At 47.1% G+C, this 17,850-nt stretch overlaps 2 protein-coding genes across 2 annotated transcripts in view; one reads left to right on the top strand and one right to left on the bottom strand.

The window, feature by feature from the left end:
• Positions 1-421: 421 nt before the first annotated feature.
• MRPS7 (mitochondrial ribosomal protein S7) lies at positions 422-6,945 on the bottom strand. The gene is made up of 5 exons (XM_040435682.1): positions 6,793-6,945; positions 4,220-4,411; positions 3,179-3,242; positions 857-1,024; positions 422-768 (listed from the first exon to the last, which is right to left on the bottom strand). The coding sequence occupies exons 1-5, from the start codon at positions 6,846-6,848 to the stop codon at positions 547-549; spliced, it is 702 nt and encodes a 233-aa protein (XP_040291616.1). The 5' UTR covers positions 6,849-6,945; the 3' UTR covers positions 422-546.
• The window catches only part of GGA3 (golgi associated, gamma adaptin ear containing, ARF binding protein 3), a 36,080-nt gene continuing 25,103 nt past the window's right edge, over positions 6,874-17,850 (top strand). Inside the window, exons 1-10 of the mRNA XM_040435673.1 lie at positions 6,874-7,008; positions 8,346-8,430; positions 10,606-10,681; positions 11,699-11,797; positions 11,933-12,056; positions 12,727-12,830; positions 12,913-12,993; positions 13,962-14,099; positions 15,032-15,113; positions 16,543-16,659. Of these exons, the coding sequence (XP_040291607.1) occupies positions 6,969-7,008; positions 8,346-8,430; positions 10,606-10,681; positions 11,699-11,797; positions 11,933-12,056; positions 12,727-12,830; positions 12,913-12,993; positions 13,962-14,099; positions 15,032-15,113; positions 16,543-16,659 (946 nt within the window). The 5' untranslated portion in view covers positions 6,874-6,968. The remainder of the gene's footprint in view (positions 7,009-8,345; positions 8,431-10,605; positions 10,682-11,698; positions 11,798-11,932; positions 12,057-12,726; positions 12,831-12,912; positions 12,994-13,961; positions 14,100-15,031; positions 15,114-16,542; positions 16,660-17,850) is intronic.

The raw sequence follows: 17,850 nt of genomic DNA, 5'->3' as shown, positions 1-17,850 counted from the left end.
GGACCACAGCGTTCAAGATGAAAAACCATGGCAGACATTACAACGGTTTTGGCTGTAGGATAGGTGGCGGATTTTAACGTGGTCAAACTGTCAATGTGAACCTACACTTGGATCATCTGACCACTGGGACTTCCACCACTCACAAGAACAGGGGTTCTGCTTCCCCCAGTATCAATGGAGTGGTGGTCAAGCATGCACACTCCTGCTCCATTCAAACTCTATAGGCCTGCTGAAGATAGCAGAATGTGAATATGGCAATCCCACAGAATTTGAATGGAGTGGCAGCTGTTTGATGCAGACATGGAATCCTGCTCTTGTTAGCTGTGGGGGTCCCAGCAGTCAGACACTGTGGCATACACTGGAAAGAGCTATACTACAAGTTCCTCTAGAAGAAAGTCCTGGACAAACTATTCAACTCTCACCTATAAATACAATTTTACCTCTTTAATAATGAAAACATATTTACACTGCACACTTCAACGACAATTTATATACATCAAGCTCCTCCTGGAGTATCAGTCCTCTGCTGTCATACAGGTTCCATGTCTACCACCACCGGAAGTGAGCAAAGGCTCGGTTTGCCTCTGCCATTTTATGGAGGTCATGCTTCCTTTTAACAATATTGCCCTCCCCACGCCAGGCTTCCAGCAGTATATCTGCAAGCCTGTCATACATAAAGGTGCGGCGAGCTTTCTTCTCTCTGCCTTCAGTGATGATCCACTTCATTGCCATAAATCGACGCTTTTGGTCAGTGAGCGGTACGGGGACCTGCACAAAAAAATAAAATAAATTTTTTTACTATTAAATAAATAGCCTCATACACAGCCCTCATCCCTAGGTTCACATTTTTTAATACCTGATAGGATTTCCCTCCTTTCAGGATACTCGTGAGGCCAATGATGGGTGTGCATTGCTCCACAGCCTGATTGAATATGACGTAAGGGTTGCACTCGATGTTCTCCCTCTCCTCTGGGCTGGCCTTGTAATACTTCTCCAACTGTATTCTCTTTATTTTCTCCAATGTCTGTAACAAATATGCAAAAGTAAGAAGATAGCCTTATTTTATTGAGTCAGCAACAAAAGGGATTTCAGAAATTCATCAGACTTTGAAAAGTCAATCCATATGGAACAGATATTAAAGTGGGCTCTGAACCTAAAGGGAATCTCACCCGTGACCTCCCTATCCAACTGTTTGCATAGACATATAGCTGTGGTTCACCTGATTAAAACAGTCTTTCTCGCCCATATTCATTGGGGGACACAGGAACCGTGGGTACAGCTATGTCCTCTAGGAGGCGTTGACACTAGTAAAAGCTGTTAGCTCCTCCCCTGGCAGCTATACCCCCTCCAGCCTGGAGAGAGAGCTTCAGTTTTAGTGTCAATAGGAGGCAAGACCTCCCTGCTCTGCAGGGATCTCCTGAAGATTTTTTATTTTAGTTAATTTTTTTCCCCTTTTTCAGATGGGAAAACAGTGGACGCCTCGCCTCCCTGTTCTCCCGGGGGCGAGTTGCGCCAGTGCCGGTCACCTGCACTGCTGCCTCCCCCACAGAAGACAAGGTGGACCAGGGCAGCCTCGCTCCCCTGCATCCCACCAGCCAAGGGGTCACCTAGGTTCACCAAAGAAAAGACCCTCCCGCCATACCAGACTCCTGCCACTCCGGTGCCAGCTGCTGAGGAGGTGACCCTGCTGGAGAAGGTGACCTTATAAGCCCACTTAGGGAGGGTGAAGAGGATGAAGATGAGTACACGGGACTAGGTAAGTATGAAGCCCTCTTCCCCCTTGAAGATCTGGGTCGCCCTAAGGACATATCAAGGGTTAATGGCCAGGGGACTTTATTTAGCTAAGAAACTAGACCCCTAAAGAGAGAAGGGGTTAATCCGGCGGAGCCAAGCGCCACCAACGACACGTGGCTCCCCCTCTCTCACTTCCCCTCTAGGCCGACGGCTTTCCGGCTCAGAGGGTTAATGTATCTTCTCCCCGGGCACCTCCAGCGAAAGACTGGAGCGCAGGGCGACTCCCACTCCCAGCTATTTCAGATGGCAGTGTCCTCCATATTCCTCCTCTTTCGGGAGCCGGCGCCAAGCGCGCCGCTCCGAAAGGGTTAATGCCTCTGACCGATCGCGGACGCCTGAGCCCTTGCGGGAGTCTCGCGCCACGAGGCACTTACTTTGCATGGGAGCACAGGGTATTCGACTCCAGCTGTCACGAGTTCCTGGCTGTGGGGTGAACATCCGGGCGTCGCAAAAAAAAATTTAGGCCCCGGCCTACAGGTTCTTTCTTCCCCTGTCGTCATCCCGGTCGCGGGGCGACACCTCCGGCTGGAATGTGTATGTCGCGCACCGCTCCGGGTCCCTCTACCCTCCGGCTGACTTACAGTACAGAGGGGGAGGGTCCCGGTTGGCCGAGCATCGGAACTTTAGGCCCTGGCTTCGCTGCCTACTAGGCCGCAACCCATCCCAAGTATGTGAGGGGGAGGGAGGCGGGCTGGCACGAATTCTTCCCGCCTAGCTGCTGCTGTCCCCATCAGCACCGCCCCTGGGCTTAAAGTCCTTTTTTTTTTTTTAACCCTTCCTGGCCACAAAAATCTCGTTTTCTTTTGCTGGTTGGAGACTCCGTTCCCGGGTTATGATGCTTTTTTTTCTTAATATGCAAATTTTGGTGTAATAAGGGCATCAGCATTGCTCTCGTTACACCCCAGCTCCACTCCTTTCTGTGACCAGAACCTCCCTCGCTGCTTTGCCACTGTCTGGCCCTGTCGATCAAAGCACTAGGGACAGGCTGAACACAAATGTGTAAAGGTGGCTGCAACACGAGCAATGGTGACGAGCTCATTGCAACAAATCCCTAATTTGTATATTAAGAAAAAGTATAATTGGGAATGGAGCCTCCAACCAACAAAAGAAAAACGCCATCAGGTGAACCACAGCTATGTGTCTATACAAACAGCTTTATAGGGAGGTCGCTGCTGACAAATCCTGTGCATGGGCCAGAATCTATCAGAAATGATTAATAGGTGTGGGTCCTGCATCTGTGTGGAGAATGGGGGTCCCCTGACCAGGCTCAGAGTGATTGGAAAGGTGACGGTGAATGTGCACATGCTCTTTCCATACCACTCTATGGGAGATCTGGAAACAGAACCGTTGTGTAATGTGTAGGAACACGCACAGTATCACTCACCTTGTTCATGATTTGTCGTGCCAAAATCTTCTCACCGCCCTTCATCATCATGTTGGTGAATTTGCTGTCAACAACAGAGACAGTCACGTAAAATACAGGATAAGGCTACACACCGCGTTGTGGTCTGCAAAACACGGATGCCGCCTGTACGCGTTCTGCAATTTGAGTAATAGAATGGGCCGCCCATTATAGAAATGCCTGTTTTGCGGACAAGAATAGTACATGTTATAGTTTTTTTTTTTCCGTGGCCACGGAACAGAGCAAAGGATGCGGACATCACACGCAGTGCCGTCCGTATCTTTTGTGGCCCCATTGAAGTGAAAAGGTCAGCATCTGAGCCATAAAAAAAAACACGGCTCAATTGCGGACCAAACAACGGCCTAAAAAGGACAAATTGCAAACTGTTCGCCTTCTATAAGGGATTGCATTATAAGCAATTTTCCAATATACTTACATTACACCTATTAAAAAAAAAAAAAAAAAAAGGGATCGGGCATATTGGATTTTAGTATGCCTGATTCTTTGTTCTCAAGAGTTGCAATACAGAAGCTTATTCCCCTCCCCCCAGCGAGGACACATGCTCTGTATGCCGAGTGAAGCATGCACCTTATAATTCAAATGACAAAATAATAGCTCAGACCAGGGGCCAGCAACCTCCGGCACACCAGCTGTGGTGAAACTACAACTCTCAGCGTGCGCTGTTTACTTCAATGGACATTCCAAGAACAGCTGAGTAAATGCGTATGTTGGAAGTGGTAGTTTCACAACAGCTGGAGCGCCGGAGGTTGCCGATCCCTGGCTTAGGGCTGTATTATACAGATTATCTGACCAATATCTGTCCAATCAGACCTATAGTTGGTGTGTATAACGAGATCACTGTGTGTAAATGGCCATCTCACCAGTGATTGGTCAGATAATCTGTCGGTGTAATACAGCCCTAAGGGCTCTTCAGTCCCACTGACATTAGGAAAATGAAATATCCCAGTGAAGATAAAGCCCACGCATCATTTCTTCCAAGACACAAGTCCTACCGGTAAGTACCTTATGGCCGGGTCACTGAAGACGGAGCTGCTCAGTCCGGGTGGACATGCCTTGATGGGCCTGACAGCCTTAAGTTCCCATTCCTCCCGTTCTTCTTTGCTGAGCTCCTCTATGGGAAGCCTATACTTCTCCTTATCAGGGACAGGGTCCAAGAACTGAGGGTTGTACCGGCTCCATCGCACCTGGATAAAACTGAACAGGCAAAGATCTCCTCAATTGCTGCTATTTTTTGCCACTCCCATAGAAATGAATGGAGGGTGGTGCGCTCTGTTCTAGAGATAGGTGCAGGTCTCAGAGGTGGGACCTTCACCTATCTGACATTGGTCCTTGCAATATGCCACCTCAGGTGAGACAACCCCTTTTAAGGGAATGTGTCATCAGAAAATTACCTATTGTTTGAATCACGTTTTCATGTTTAACATATTTTTTAAAGAATTTGGGATCTTTTTAATTTTCCATGTCAATATCTATATTTAATCAAAACCCATATAATCCCGCAGTTTTCGCCCCTGGCCACTAAGCCTAAGAATAGGCGCCACTTCTTGGTCTGTACAGATCACTTTACTACAGTTATCTGCTTTTCTGTCATTCTAATCCTGCCTGTAATGATATCACCTCTGTGTACAGGTAAGGCAGGATCCACCATTCACAATAGGTGATTGTCAGAGCTTATCTATCCTTTCCTTGTACAATGACCTCTGCACAGGTCAGAGCATGGCCAGAAAACTGTCCCATAGAAGTCACTGAGGTCCCCTCCTTACCATTGTATTTATGGAGCATGTGGCCATAAAGCAATTTCCTTAATGCTGTTCAGAACAGCTCAGGCAAGATGGCCGCCCCCATAACCATGTTCAGAAAACAGAATAAATACATCTGTAATCAATTAGAAAAAAAGGAGATGTGCCGCTATCTGGACCGGCAGATTACATTTTTGGGGACAATTCCTTTAAAGGGAACCTGTCACCAGGATTTTGTGTATAGAGCTGAGGACATGGGTTGCTAGCGCATCCGCAATATCCAGTCCCCATAGCTCTGTGTGCTTTTATTGTGTAAAAAAAAAAAAGATTTGATACATATGCAAATTATCCTGAGAAGAGTCCTGTCCCTGACTCATCTCACGCACAGGACTCATCTTAGGTAATTTGCATATGTATCAAATCGTTGTTTTTTTTACACAATAAAAGCACACAGAGCTATGGGGACTGGGTATTGTGGATGTGCTAGCGGCCATCTAGCAACCCATGTCCTCAGCTCTATACCCAAAATCCCGGTGACAGGTTCTCTTTAGTGCAAAAAAACCCCTGCTTTAATAAAAAGCACTGGACACTGTTCACACAAAAGGCTAATAATTTAAAAATTGCTCCATAAAAATGTTCTCCAAATGTTTTAATTTTAGTTTTTTTATATTTAGTTCTTCATTATTCCCAACCTTATTACTTCTTAAAGATTTTTTTTTAAAATAAAATTTACATGGTGGGGGCTTCAAAGTAACTTTGTTGTGTGACATAATGTGGCAATGTGGCACCACTACATCGTGCCCAATATGAAGGTTGTGCTGCGAATCGACAGGCGGCCTAAATCTGACCTCATGTAGCCAGAGACTAGGAGCCATCACATGCCCCGAATCCATTGGTCAAGACTAGTGTCGAGCGAACTTGTGTTTTAAGTTCAGCGTCATCGAAGAATTGAGTTATGGATTCCGCTACCACGGACCGTAACGGAATTTAGAATCCAAAACGGGATTCTTCGATAACCCGAACTTTAGATGCAGAACTCAAAATACAATTATCCCTTATTTACAGAATAGGGAATAAGAGTCTGATGGGTGGGGGTGTGACTGCTGGGGGCCCCACCAATGCCAAGAACAGGGGCCCCATGTGAATGGAGCAGCAGTCACATGCTGCTACTCTGTTTAACTCTATAGGAATGTCAGAGATAGCCAAACGCTTGCAGTCTATCCCCAGCAGTCCCATTGACAGGCAGTGTGAACGTGTGACCGCTACTCCAGTCAAATGGCGGAACCCGGGGCCACTGATATTGTGATCAGCAGGGGCCCCACCAGTCAGACCCCTTTACGCTCCCACCAGATCTGCATTCTGGGTGGTCCGTTTGCCAAACCAACTGCCCAGCACCCAGGAAGCACTGAGCATGGACCCATGCACAACACCCGCTGGGTGCCCTATGGTTGCCTTGGCAACCTGACCGCCCAGAGTGCAGCTGTGCCCCTCCATGCTCTGTGTCAGGTGGGGCATCCCAGGACAACCCCTTTAAGGAAAGCCCTGCCAGCTGCACCATCCTCACTTTGCACTATTTATGGATGATATGGAGCTACCCCCCCCCCCATGGGGTACATATTGGGCATCCAAATCACCATTGCACTTATGACTGACCTGACACAGGAGAAGTGCACGTACACACTGCCATGTTAACCACCCCTCCTGTCTCCTGCCCTTCACCCAGTGTCCTCTGCCCGTCCACCCACTTCCTGCACCCACAGCCCTGACCACGACACCAGTCCCTGTTCTGCCCCCTCCCTCACATCCACCACCCGGCTGGGCCTCTACAGCACCCACCTCGGTAAGCCGGCCTTTATCCGCTGCACGAGCAGCTTGCAGCTGGGAGCCGCCATCTTGGATGGAGCCGTCACGAAATCCCGGCCCCTTCCGCAGGCGGAATCTCGCGAGAACTGTGATCAGTACAGGGTCCCTGGAAGTCTCCGCGGGAGAGGGGCGGGGTCTCCGCTGGCATCATGGCGGACAGTGACGGGGAGACCCTGGAGTCCTGGCTGAGTGAGTGACAGACAAGCGACACCCGCCGGGTCACCACCTGTCAGCCTTCATAGCTGACGCGCCTTAGTCGCTGCCTTCCCGCCGCGCACGCGCACTGGGTGGGGAGGGACCCGGCCGGGCGTGCCAGTGCAAGGGGGCGTCTCATCTACATGACCGGGTGACAGCACTGATACTGGCATGTCTTGTGGACGTGACTGCAGCCTGGGACCGTGTTACACTGCATACACTGGCATCAGCCTGCCACATTACACATGCATGCTCCATCCAGGATGTGAAAATTAAAGAACAAAACTGATACATTGTGTTGTGTGTGGTGCAGGACCTCAGGGGGTGGAGCATGACACTGGGGGCCCTTCTTGGAATCCCATTCTGTGTCATGCTCCGCCCACTCGTGGCTGCACTACTGAACTACTCACCTTATCAGTGCCAGATGCTCCAGCCATCTTTTGCCAGCGATGACCAGTTGCCAGGCCGGCATCACCAGGTGGTCAGCGGTCACCTGGCAACTTGAGGAACTGCCAGAGCATCTGCACTGGATTGGCTGGGGATTGAAGAGGGCAGAGTCATTGTGCCTTTTTTATTATAAAGAAATGGACAGTCCCTTTAAAGGGCGTCTGTCCACAGACTTGTGCCTATGACACTGGCTGACCTGTTGGCAGCTGAAGGCGTCTGTGTTGGTCCCATGTCCATATGTGGCCACATTGCTGAGAAAATGATGTTTTAATATATGCAAATGAGCGGGGGCGTTGTTTTCAATTTTTGCATTTTTTTTATTCTACTATATTAAAAATCTTTATATGTTCCAGTTTTTCCATTGGGCACAAGATCAGTCAGAATAGGCCGAGGATTCCAGTTCTCTATAGGTCACTTGTCAGCTTTGCTGTACGTCCTGGGACAGAATGAGCAGAGTCATGTCATCATTAGAGGGTGGCCATAGAAATGATGCCTCTGCTGTACTGCTGGAGGCCTGGATAAAGCAAGACCACAACACTGTATACTCAGATAAAGCTTTGTATACAGCTCCCCTGGTCTCTGCAGGATGGGGGCTGTACTCCATCATTTCCTGGAGGCTAAGGCTGGGGCTACACAGTAAAGCATTGTTAGATTTTTTTATATTTTTTATTCTTAGGTCATGGTTACTTGCGATTCTCGCTGCGACCCTATTCAGTTCAGTGGCTGCATTGCTCTGCAGAGATCTCTAGTCGTGTGATAGGTGTCATGGCCAAGATGGCCGTGTAGCCTTCATAAACAGGCCTGATGGCACTTGGTCAGCGCCTTTCAGCTGTGTATTTGCCTGTAAATGAATGGATCCCATAGATTTACTTTTCTTGCCGCAGATAAAGCCACAAATCCCTGTAACCGCCAGGAGGACTGGGAGTATATTATTAGCTTCTGCGACCAGATCAACAAGGAGCTCGAAGGGTAAGTCGGGGGGAAATGTTATTATTGGAAGCGTCATGTATAACTTGTTTTCTGAGACATTTGCAAAATGCTTAAAGGGGTGGTCTAGGATTAGATAAACATGGCCAATGTCTTCCAGAAACGGTGCCCCCCCAGGTGGTGTTATTTTTTTTTACAGCAGCCATGTTTTTCTATTCCTGGACAGCCCCCTTAACCCCATTTTGCTTTGAGAAACTAATATTTCAGCCCAAGCAGAGCTCAAGCAGCAAGGGGGGGCCTGCCTTAAAGGGTTTCTCCAAGTTTGAATAACCCCCTCTAGGATGCCCGGCCCGCAACCCTGCACATACTTACCTGGTCCTCGACGACGGTTTCCTTCAGGATAGCGGCCTGCTGTTGGCTGCAACCCACCCCCGGGTTGATAAACATTGATTTCTGCCGGGAGGGGAGATGCAGCCACGGGCATGGAGCGATCCTGGAGGAAACCGGCGTTGAGGATCAGGTTAGTATGTGCAGGGTCGCAGGGCTCGTCATCCTAGAGGGGGTTATTCAAACTTGGATAACCGCTTTAACCATTCATATCTCAGGCTTGGTAACAGCTAGAGATATGGGATATGGTCTTGTTTGCAAACTGACAGTCTGATGTATAAAACAAGATCAGAAAGGCATGGTCTTCTTTACATCAGGAGATATAGCTGTTAGAAATGTCATGAGTGATAGCAGCTGAAACTGAAGGCAAGTTTCGTCTGCTTTCACTCCCGACCTGATTTCTAACAACTATATCTCCCGATGTAGAGGAGATCATGCTGCCATTCTGGTCGTCTTTTAAAGCCTAGACTGCGAGCTTTCAAATAAGACTAAGATATGAAGATTTAAAGCCGCACTCTCCCCTTCAGCTGGCTGTTATCTCAGCCAGCCTGGAGAAGGGGGAGCAGTGGGGTTGCTGACAGCCTGCAGTAAAGGAGAGAAAAATGTAAAAAAACAAAAAAATATATATAAAAATTTGTCAACATCATAATCGTACTGACCCACAAATTGAAGTTATCATGTTATTTATACCACACAGTGTACACCCTAAAAATATATCCCACAAAATAATGTTCAAATTGCATTTTTTTTTTATCTTCCCCCTAAAAATAAAATAATAAAAGTTATTTAATACACTACAACTTGTCTCACAAAACTCAAGGTCTCATAAAGCTAAACCGAAGAAAAAATTAAGAAGTTAGAAAACTCTGGAACACAGAAATGTTCTTGGACCTTAAGGCTAAACTTAGTCATGTCACTAAGGGGTTAAAACGCACTTGTGTCCCCTGAGTTGTGCGCCAACTAGATTTACTTCAGACATAAATTCAAAGTCTACAATAAAAAAAAAGTGTCATTTTTAGGAGGGTTTTTCCAATGTTAATGAGACTGTTGAGGGGTTAAAGGGGTTTTCCAGGTGTAGAATATTGATGACCTTTCCTCAGGATAGGTGTTCGGTATCTGATAGCGTATACTGCTGAGGCCAGTGAGTGGCTGCTGCAGTCATCGCTGCCGCCAAGATGATGACATCTCATCTGGAGCAGCGAGGAGGATCACAGTGCTGGCGCTGGAAGGGAAGGAGTTCATTCTTCGGTTATCTTAACACTTTCCTTGCCTTTCATCATATTCATCCTCGTCCACAAATCCGTGTCAGTGACACGTCCGTGAAAAAAAGCGTACGTGTTTCATCCGTAGTTGGTCCGTGTGTCCGTTTTTACCATCCATGTGTCATCCGTAATTCAGTGACGTTGCTCAGCTGAAAATTAATTTATATTTAATTAATCAGTCTTCAGTGAAAAACGGACGCACCATAGATACCATCCGCATCATGGTCCGCATTGCTTGGTCCGCATCATGGATCAAAGTAGTGCATGTCTCCATGATTTGATTTTATTGATTGATTGATTTATTGATTACTGACCCACGGTCAGTAAAAAAAAAACTGAAATGCGAACAGACACATTTAAATCAATGGGTACATGTGCTGTCCGTGAAAAATTAGGACAGCACACGTCAGTGAAAAATGGAAATGTGGTCGAGGCCTAACTCTGACAACCCAGTTAACCTGGGCAGTGTTTTGACTCCTGCCCCTGGGAATGTCCAGCCATGCATTAGCTGGTGCTTTCCTTCTTTCCTCACGGATGAAGTCTCGTCATATTTCTGTTGTCTTCTCAGTCCACAGATCTCAGTCAGACTCTTGGCTCATAAGATCCAGTCCCCGCAGGAATGGGAAGCACTGCAGGCCCTCACCGTGAGTACCTCACCCTCCCTGGTCCCAGTCTTCTGGGGTGCAGCGTACCAGCAGATTCTAATTCTTCATCAGAAAAAGTGATGAACAAGACAAATGTGTTTTCTCGTAATTATCTTGTAGGCGTGACCTGTGACCTGTGCAGAGGTCAGGAGGGAGTAGAAAAGCTGTGATATCACCTATTGTGTGTAAAATTCTTAATATGTTTAACGTAAAAACATGATGCAAAAAATAGGTCAATTTCTGATTAGTGTTGAGTGAAGCGAGCTTTAGATGCTTTATCCGAAGTCACTTTGTTCAAAACTTTGGAATGATACTGTACGGAGATCCGCCTCTGTACAGTAGTAGAATGTATGGGCGCCGATGAGCTGAAGTCAGTTATTCGCGAACTTACGCGTGACTTCGTTGAATAACTTTAGTAGTTGATTTTTAAAGTGGAAAACTACTTTAAAACGTAAAAACCGAACTCGGCTTCGGTTCCGAAGTACTAGTTGGAACCGAAGCCGAGTTCGGTTTCAAGTTTTAAACTGGTTTTCCACTTTAAAAATCAACTACCAAAGTTCTTCAACAAAGTCACGCGCGACTTCGCCAATAACTAACTTCGGCTCATCAGAGCCCATACATTCTACTACTGTACAGAGACAGATCTCCGTACAGTATTATTCCAAAGTTATGAACGAAGTGACTTCGGATGAAGCATCCAAAGCTGTGATGACACATTTCCTTTAAGAGTCTTAAAGGGACAGGACTTATAAGGATAAAGGGGACAAAACAAAGGCAGCAGTCCTAGAGACTAGTACAAATGGGCAAGGCTGGCCATGCATGTTAGAGAAATGAAGGTCAAACCAATCTATTTTGGCAGCACCCACGACCATCTCATGTGTATAGGAGCCTTCAGACTCTCCCCTGACCATAGGATCGAGCAGTTGCAATTTTCTAAAAGACCAAACTGCATGATAAAGTTGGCAGCACGACCTGGATGTGGGGTGCAGGGTGTTTACGGCTGTGCTCCCCTTACAGGTTTTGGAAGCCTGCATGAAGAACTGCGGGAGAAGGTTTCACAGCGAGGTTGGCAAATTTCGCTTTTTGAATGAGCTGATTAAGGTCGTATCTCCAAAGGTGAGTGTGAACCTGACCTCAGGAGGTCTGCGTGACATACGAGAGTGCAGTCATTGGTTGTCACTGTACATTCGTCACTGATATAGTAAAATATATGTAATGTAGTCAGGATATCATCACCATTATTTTTCACAGTACCTGGGAGACAGGGTGTCCGAGAAGGTGAAGAGCAAGGTTGTAGGCCTGTTATACAGCTGGACGGTGGCTCTTCCCGAGGAGAGTAAAATAAAGGATGCGTACCAGATGCTGAAGAGACAAGGTACGGTTTCCTCTATACCAGTGGTGGCGAAGCTATGGCATGGGGTACTCAGAGCCCTCTCTGTGGGCACCCGCACCCTGGAAAAGGTCTATGGTGTACCAATATGCCTTAGACTTTTCCTGACATTCATCAGCGCAGGGCGCACTATGAACAGTACAGGCGGCGCATTGAATGTAGGCAGGCTATTATAGTACATGGAAGAGATACTACAGTATATTGGCATTCAGGTTAAATTGCCGTGTTGGCACTTTGCGATAAGTAAGTGGGTTTTGGGTTGCAGTTTGGGCACTGGGTCTCTAAAAGGTTCACCATCACTGCTCTATACCTTCTAAACGCTGGCCATCTACCCTTATTATAGGCTGCCAATATTTGGTCAGTGGGTGCCTGACCCGGGACCCCTGCCAATCATCAGCACATAGAGGCAACTGCACCTTTAGTGAATGGGACTGAGCTTACAATACCAGCCACAAGAGTCTGTTTGGATGAGCGGCTGCCATTTACTAGTGTATGCCCCCACAGAGCCTAATAAAAGGGTAGAATTCTGTCAGTGATTTACCCAGGGGCGCTACTCTGTGCTTCCCCCTGGCACTGTCGCTGACGTGTCATCATGTTGTGAAAGAAATCAGTTCGTGTAGATTATCTGTAACCTCCCTGTAAATCTCTTTCCCAGGAATTGTGCTTGCTGATCCTGTGATCCCAGCGGATCGAACATTGATCCCGTCACCTCCAGTGCGACCCAAAAATCCAATTTTTGACGATGAAGAGAGGTCTAAGGTAAGAAGAGGGTCGTGTGCCCGTGCTCGTTGGTCGCACCCTCATTATAAATGATGTCTTGTCTTCTCACATTATATTTCAGCTGTTAGCCCGGCTGTTGAAAAGTAAAAACCCAGATGATCTCCAGGAAGCAAACCAGCTGATTAAATCCATGGTGAAGGAGGTGAGCGTGTCCCTATAGCATATTGCTATATTGCCCGTCCTATTACCTGATCGGTGGGGTCTCATCTGTGTGACCCCGGCTGACCACTAGAATAAAGCACAGCCAGGAAAGCATCTTATCCATTTGGAAATTGGCAGCTCTGCACGGCGTTTTCAGAGGCAACATGGCCATGGACCATCATCTGGCCTCTGAAAGAAGCCTAGTGCACAGGAGACATCCCACCCCTACTTCCCTTACACCGCTGCTGCTTCTTTTTAGAAATCAGTGAGTATCACAGTTGTCAGATCCCCCACCACAATGATCGCAAATACTATTGATGACCTATCCCCAATCTAGGTCGTCAGTTTCAGATTGGTGGGGGTCCAGCATCCCCCACTGGTTAGCTGTTTTAGGCACCCAAGGCGCTGGAAATTAGCAATGAAAGCAGCAAAAGGCTCCGCGCAGAGTGTAGTTTACTGAAGCTCAGCTCCTATGACTTTCTTATTGCTGCCATCTTGGTTCTATATGTCAAATTGCCACTGCCCTCGACAGGCAGCAACATGAAACAGCAACATGAAAGTCTCCATTCACTGACAGCAAACAGAGCTATTAAAATCATGAGCAAATGAATAAAGTAGATTTGATCTTGCACCTTTCAGACCACTAGTTAGTGAAACAAGGGATAGAGCTCGGGTGTCTGGCAAAGCATGACCCGTCATGATCCCAGCAATAGACCATCATCATCCACGCCTCACTGCAATCCTAGCTGTCTGGACCATGGATGATCATAAAAGCCTTGAGGTGTTGATATGATACTCATTTCTCAGAGCACCAGCTGAGGAAGGAGTTTGGATGTAGTGTATGGGTGGGATGACTCTTTTAGGTCAGCAGCTCGGAAGGAGTTTGGATCTAGTGTACGGGTGGGATCAATCTTGGACTAGAGTCTCATCTGCTTTTCTCCTTGTGTCTTCCGATCCTGTAATCCTCAGGACGAGGTGAGAATGCAGAGGGTGAGTAAGAGAGTCCACACCCTGGAAGAAGTGGAGAACAACGTGAAGCTGCTGCAGGAAATGCTGACGCATTACAGCAAAGACGAGTCCTCCGAGGGGGACAAGGAGCTTATGAAGGTACGATCATAACACGTTGGTGATGGGGACAGGAGAGTGATCTTTTAGCCAGGTACCTTCGCCGAGAGATTATCTCCAGTGAGAAGAAAAGGCATCGGACATGTTGAAATCCAGTATACGACCCTTCTTTCCCCTTAAAATCTGCCGTGGGGGGGGGATGCTCCTGCCCTTTCATTCCATCTCAGCACCCAGACCTCTGTCGATCCTGCTAGGTTTGGAAACAGTTGACTGAAAATGCCCCTTCTCACTGCAGTTGCACTGGTGAGGAATGGGGACTTGGGACCCCCATACTAGTGATTGGTGGGGCCCCGAGTGATCTAATACTTTATCACTATATCCTTTGCATAGGTAATAACTTTCCATTATGGGAAACCCCTTTCATGTAGCAGACCCCATACATGATATCAATCTCAGTGGTACAAGATTCTGGCATAAAGAGGGACATGGGTCCATTGCCTTTCCATATTCCCAGTCTACAGCCCAGTCCACGCTGTGAGTGGCTGCTTATAGCCCAGGGCAATTGTACGTTTTCCAGCCTACGTAAATGGTGTCTGTCACCAGACAGAGCTCTTTATTTTAGGATTTCTGTAAGATTAGAGGGTATCCACTAAATGGCCCGATGATCCGCCAGTCAGCAGGGTGGCACTTCTTACTGACTAGGGGGGTTCATTTGGGAGCACCTTCTGGCTTCTCAGACTTTTTCAGTTTTAAAGGGATTGCATTTATCAGCGCTGCAACCTCTTCATTCTATGGATCGGGGATCGGAGGGGGGGGGGGCAGACCCCCACTGATCATAAAGTGGTGGCATATCCTAGTAGTATACCATCACTTTATAAGATGGGAATACCCGTTCGATAACAATATGCTTGTCAGTCTGCCTGAGGTCTGTTCTGTATGCACACAGTTGTATCTTAACACTCTGCTTTTTGTAGGAGTTGTTTGAAAGATGCGAGAGCAAGAGACTCACCCTGTTCAAAATGGCCAGCGAGACGGAGGATAATGACAGCAGCCTTGGTAGGAGATTATAATCTCTGTATTGCTATTTTATTTTCTTGTGTGGTGTCTTAAAGTCTTAACGACAACCCGTCCCCTCTCTTGACATGTCTGTTTTAGTAGCTACTTGTATCCCCCATGTAATAACAATCCTGTAGCATCTATTCTTATTGCTCTATGTTGTGCCATTCCTTTATTATTCCTGCTAGAAGTTACGAATGAATTACTAGCAGTTTGCAATGAAGGTCCAGCTGGGTGTTACCAGTTGGGGTTGTGTCCCTGCACAGTCTGACACTATCCAATCAGTGCCGTCAGACTGTGAAGTGACACATCTCCAACTGGTAACACCCATGTGGATCTTTAGTGCAAACTGCTATCAATTCACTGCTAATAACTTCTAGAAAGACTAATGATAGAATGGCACAACAAAGAGTAATAACAACAGATGCTCCAGAAGGGTTATTACATGGGGAATGCAAATATATACTAAAGAGACATGTCAGGGAAAAAGGACCTATTTTTTACTAAATATTTCCATCCACCATAAAAAAAAAATATTTTTAAATGTCTTATCGTAGGCCTCTGCATTGTACCGTTCCTCCTGGAAACGTATGAACAAATTGGTAACTAGATGTTCACATTCCACTCGTCAGTGGGGTTCTTAAACACTGTGACCCTCTTGTCAGTGAGTAGACAGTGTCAGTGTGATTTAGGGACACACCCTATTGAAAAGGGAAATAGTAACACCCAGTTGTCAGTTTATTCGTACTTTTCCAGGAGGATTAGCAGAGGTATTTTTCAGTGCAGAACACAGGTATATAACACGGCATCTTTTAAAGACGTTGTCCAGGTTCAGAGCTGAACCCGGACGTATCCCCATCTTTACTTCATGCTCTGATGCTCTCCCTTGCCCTGCACTTTATTGCGCAGGGCAAGAGCTTTTTTGTTTACGTTGGCACACTGCTAGGCGGAAGCTTACGCCTAGCCGGTGACATCACCGGGCTCACTGCTAGGCGGAAGCCTCTGCATAGCAGTCCCCATGGAGAGCTTAGTACATCACCGGATGTCCAAAAAATGCCTTTGCCCTGCGCAAATCAGCGCAGGGCAAAGGAGAGCATCGGAGCATGAAATGGTCTAATGCTCATATCGCGGGCCGGAGGGGTGAAGATGGAGATATGTCCGGATTCAGCTCTGAACCCAGACAAATCTTTTAAGGATGTAAGTGTTATTTGGCTTTGGCAGACAATGATGAGTGTCATTTATAAAAACTATAGTAGACAAAAAGTGCCCATGTTGTCTGTTGCAGTTTTCGCCTGTGATGTTAATATGGAAGCCGGACTGTAATCGGTCACCATGCACATCGCCGGCACTTTGTGCACTATGTGAGGTTATGCTGTAAAATAACCTTCTCATTTCAGTGACGGCTTTCTTCTCTTTTTTATTTCTACAGTCGACATTCTCCAAGCCAGTGACAACCTGTCTCGTGCCATCAATATGTACAAGAAGCTTGTAGAAGGCCAAGACATCAATGGTGATCTGGAACTTCCAGAGATAACGAACAATAACGGTCAGTGCCATCTGATCACTAAGCTCCCTTATCTTTAAGGGTACATTCACACGTTCAGGATTTAAGTGTGGACAATCCGCACTGAAATCAGCAGGTATTCACAGGGAAATCCATCAATTGGTGCGGATTTACGTGCGGATTTGCATGCAGATTTTACTCTCCCCATTGAAGTGAATGGAGAAAATCCGGTCAGGGAAAATAAAATAAATTGACATGCTGCGTATTTTAAAATCCGCACCGTAGGTCAAAATCCGCACTGAAAAAATCTGCATCGTGTGCATGAGTATTTCAAATTTTCCTAGAATACAATGCACATGACCTACAGTGTGGATTTCTCATCCGTATCATTGAGGACACAGTCTTGACCTTGGGTATTGCCACTAGGAGGCGACACTAAGCAAAAACAGTGTTAGCTCCTCCTCTCAGCTATATCCCTCCTGCAGACACTGAGCTAATCAGTTTTAGCTTAGTGTCCGTAGGAGGCAGACCTCCCTGCTCTGCAGGTCTGCAGATTTTTTGTTTTATCTTCTTTCCTTTTTTAGCAGGAGTTTCAGGCAGTCTGTAAAACTGCCTGCACTCCCAACCAGGAGACAGAAGACCAGGGGGTCACCCAAACCTCCTGCTCCTTCCATGCTCCAGAAGAAAAGGAGGACCAGAGGTTCTGGTAAAAACCTCTGTCTCCCGCCAGCATTCGGGTCACCACAGCCCTCGATTCCGCAACTCCCCTCTGTTCCGGTGTAGCGCCCCTCATCAAGGGGCTACACACCGAAGGAGCCTTCCTGTGGCTTACCGCTTCTGGCAGTTCGGTATGGTGTGTGGGGCCTTTGCCTTCGGGCATTCCTACTTCTTCCCCCATGGGGGGCAAGTTTCTCACAGCTGCAGTTCTTTGGCCCTTGAGATCCAGACAACATTCTTTTTCAACGGAATTTGGTTTCCCTTGCTGCGGTTCAGACATTTCTGAAGGAGGTGGCACACACGCTACGCCCCCTTACCAACTTCCGTTGAATCCCTGGGACTTAATCTGGGGCTCAGCGTTCTACAGTTCTCTCCGTTTGAGCCTTTGCAGCAGGTGTCTCTTTGCTTCCTGTCTTACAAGGTGGCCTTTTTGGTGGCAGTCATTTCCATCCATAGGGTGTCGATACTAGCAGCTCTTTCATGTCGCCCTTCCTCATCCTCCATCAGGACATTGTA

This window comes from Bufo bufo, chromosome 6 (assembly GCF_905171765.1).
Source record: "Bufo bufo chromosome 6, aBufBuf1.1, whole genome shotgun sequence".
NCBI classification, from domain to species: domain Eukaryota; kingdom Metazoa; phylum Chordata; class Amphibia; order Anura; family Bufonidae; genus Bufo; species Bufo bufo.
Note: the sequence above shows the minus strand (reverse complement) of the source record. Positions and strands in the feature narration are given on the sequence as shown.

What these genes read in the sequence shown, in the direction of transcription:
- MRPS7 (XM_040435682.1), bottom strand. Translation starts at nt 6,848, where the DNA reads ATGGCGGCTCCCAGCTGCAAGCTGCTCGTGCAGCGGATAAAGGCCGGC. An exon ending in ATAAAGGCCGGCTTACCGAG is followed by an intron (nt 4,412 to 6,792) that starts GTGGGTGCTGTA and finishes TTGCCTGTTCAG; the next exon opens with TTTTATCCAGGTGCGATGGA. An exon ending in AAGGAGGGAAATCCTATCAG is followed by an intron (nt 769 to 856) that starts GTATTAAAAAAT and finishes TTTTTTGTGCAG; the next exon opens with GTCCCCGTACCGCTCACTGA.